The following is a 2,944-nucleotide window of genomic DNA, read 5'->3' as shown; positions in this document are numbered from 1 at the left end:
CTCTCCCCGGCCCCGTGCCCAGTCGCTGAACCCAGCACTTTTCTTTGTGCCCGTGGCACAACAGAAGACCTGACCCTGCCACTTTGTGCCCCGCATGCAGCCACCCCAACAGGGCATATATAGCCCCAGAGCAGCCCGGCACGCTGCCCTCCCCGCCTGCTGCACCCACATGGGCACCCAGCTCTGGTGCTGCTGCAGCTGGGAGGGTGCATCAGCCCCATGCCCATCTGGTACCCACCCTGACAGCCACGCTGTGCCTGTCTCTCCCCTCCAAACACTGAATCTCTCGCTCTAAACATCTCTCCATATCCACAGATGGCTGACGCGCTGCCCTGAAGATGCCAGAACACGACTGAAGTGCTTTGAGATGCTTCAAGAGTTGGTTTGGGGTTTCTTTCCAAATGACGTGTAATCGAAGCTGACACTTTCCAAACCATCCCTATCCCTGAAAACGGTGTTCTCCATGGAGGATGTCCCCTGGTGTGGATGTTGACTGGGTTTAGCCCGTTTCATTCTGTCCCATCCCCAGTTCTGCCGCCGTTGCACTGTGTGGTGCCAAACCCTCTGAGCCATTGCCCAAAACCCTGAACCAAAAGCTTTTATTGACCCATTCTTCTTGCCGCGTGGTTTTAGGGGGCTGTGCCCTCAGTGGGTGCTGCTGCTCCGTTTGCCTTAGACCCTCCCTGCAGCCTGTTCTCTCCCCTGGACACTGGGCAGCTTTTTATGATTCTGAGCTTTCAATTTGCATTCATGTCATGTTTGATGGACACGTTTCTGTTCTAGCTCCTGAGCGCTAATCACCAGGTCTCACCCACTCCCAGGTTCTGCTGCCCTGCCCCTGGCTCCACTTTCCCTCCCAGCGCCTTTGGATTTGGGTACTGGAAAACTGTGTCCAGAGGGTCTGAGCTCTGCTCCTGGCAGCTGCTTTGGCTGTTCTCTGAGGACTCGGCAGCGCAGGGATTGTCCCTGTGACAGTGCTGTGGAAGGGCTGACAGCAGGATCTGTCCTGTCTGTTCCTCAGCTCCTCTGGACACAAAATCTCTGCTGTCCCCACTGAGCATCTCTACCCCTGGCTTTGGAAAGCCTCTGCACCATCCCGTCCTGCATCATTCCCTTGCTGCACTGTCACATCATGCACCATCCCCTCTTGCAGCATCCCCTCCTGCATTGTCTCACCCCTGCACAGGAGGACACATGGGATGAGCAGCTCAAAGCCAGAGAAGAGCTGCCCCAGCCTTGCTGCATGGCTGGAGCTGACACAGCTCAGCCCCACAGGTACCAGCATGGGCTCATGCCCAGCACAAGGGGTTTGTTCTGCCCTAGTGGGATCTGCTGCATGCACACCTCCTGCTGCACTGCTGCATGTACACCTCCTGCTGCATCGCTGCATGCAGACTCCTGCTGCTGCACCCCCTGCCTGGTGCTGAGCAGCACCATAGGGACACCGGCTGCAGCCCAGGCTCCCCACAGCCACATCCTGGTGCTGGGGCATGCTGCAGAGAGCAGCGAGCAGCGGTCCCTGTGCTGGTGGCCAGCACCAAGCTGGGTTCAGCTCAAGCCACAGCGATCAGCTTGTGCCTAATGCACATTTGTGGGGGGTGCAGGTGTTGGGAACAGCCCTGCTGCAGCCCGGAGCAGTCGGTTCCATGTGAGCTCATGGTGCCGGGGCTGCCAGGGCTGGAGGGAGGATGCTCCGGCTCCACCCCGGAGATTCCTGGCAAACACTGGCCCAAAACAAAGCCCTACCTGGGAACGCGGGAGTTGCCACCAGCCCAACAGCCTCCTTTTGCTGCCCCTTTGCTGCCCTGCTTTGTGGGTGCCTCTGCAGGGTGCCAGCCCCTGGAGCCCTGCACACACCCAGCATGACCCCAGGCTGATTTAGGGGTGGTCACCCGGAGCAAAGCTTGAAGGTATTTAGGTACAAAATGTGGCTGCAGTGGGATCTTCCCAGGTCCCTGCACAGAGGCAGGAGGAGGCTGCAGCACTCCCCAAGTCTGCATTGCAGGCCCCCCAATGCCTTTGCAAACGTGCCCCTGGCTATCCCGTGCCCCCATCCCTGCTCGTTGTGATGCTTCATGGTTGCTGTGCTCAACCTGCAGAAGAGCTGCCCCTGCTTTCAGGGACATCTGCTCTGCCACAGCAGATGGAGATGGAGATGCAGCTTTCCTGCTGCTGCCCAGCAATGCAGGTGAGGAAACCTCCCCCCAGCCAAGGCACAGGCAGGGGCCGTGGTCCACAGGGTCAGGGCAGTGGGAGCCGTGGTGTCCCTGCTCATCAGCGTTGCTGCAGAGTCGCCTTTGTTCTGCCCGGTCCCTCCTCCTGCCATGTGCTGAGTTAGGGGTTTCCGTAATGCTCCCCTGGGCTCTGATCTAGCTGGAGGCTATAAAAACCCAGCGAGGCTGCTGGGCATGTCACCTCCCGGGCACCAGCGCGTCACCCAGGTAAGCACAGGAGCCTGGCGGCAGCACCACAGGAATAGGTCCTTGGAGAGGAGCAGTTGTGGGGAATTATGGAGGAGGATCTGGGAACCTGGGCTGGATCCTGCAGCCAGGCTGGGAGACAAGGGCAGCCGGGGACAGGCTGTGGCACTGCTCTGCTGTTACACGTCTCTGCACTGGGAATGGTGGTGGGGGACCAGGGGACGTTGCAGGAGGTGACAGCAGGAAAAGGGTGCTGCTACTCAGCATGGACATGCAGCCACCTCTGCAGTGCTCCTGGCTCTGCTGGATCACTGGCATCTGCTGCACAGGGATCTGCCTGTCCAGGTCCCTGGGAGCAGGGATCAGGAGTCTGTCCTGTCCTGTCCACGGGAGCAGGAGTGTCCCTGGGCACAGGCAGTGTGCTCACACTGCTGCAGTGCTGGACCATGCAGGGTCCGGGCAGGCTTTAACAGTCCCATTCCCCTGGCAGAGCCACCATGACCCACCACAGCAGGAGATCCTCT

General features: G+C 59.6%; 2 protein-coding genes across 2 annotated transcripts in view; one reads left to right on the top strand and one right to left on the bottom strand.

Moving 5' to 3' along the window:
• Positions 1 to 1,061, bottom strand: part of CRYBB1 (crystallin, beta B1) — a 4,344-nt gene extending 3,283 nt beyond the window's left edge. Inside the window, exon 1 of the mRNA XM_010012234.1 lies at positions 812 to 1,061. Within this exon, the coding sequence (XP_010010536.1) occupies positions 812 to 1,061 (250 nt within the window). The remainder of the gene's footprint in view (positions 1 to 811) is intronic.
• Positions 1,062 to 2,408: 1,347 nt separating this feature from the next.
• Positions 2,409 to 2,944, top strand: part of LOC104403939 (beta-crystallin A4-like) — a gene marked incomplete at its 3' end in the record, with an annotated part of 1,524 nt that continues 988 nt past the window's right edge. The window contains exon 1 of the mRNA XM_010012233.1: positions 2,409 to 2,441. Within this exon, the coding sequence (XP_010010535.1) occupies positions 2,409 to 2,441 (33 nt within the window). The remainder of the gene's footprint in view (positions 2,442 to 2,944) is intronic.

Source organism: Nestor notabilis, unplaced genomic scaffold (assembly GCF_000696875.1).
Source record: "Nestor notabilis isolate BGI_N333 unplaced genomic scaffold, ASM69687v1 scaffold21953, whole genome shotgun sequence".
NCBI classification, from domain to species: Eukaryota; Metazoa; Chordata; class Aves; order Psittaciformes; family Psittacidae; genus Nestor; species Nestor notabilis.
This window is presented reverse-complemented; position numbering and strand designations above follow the sequence as displayed.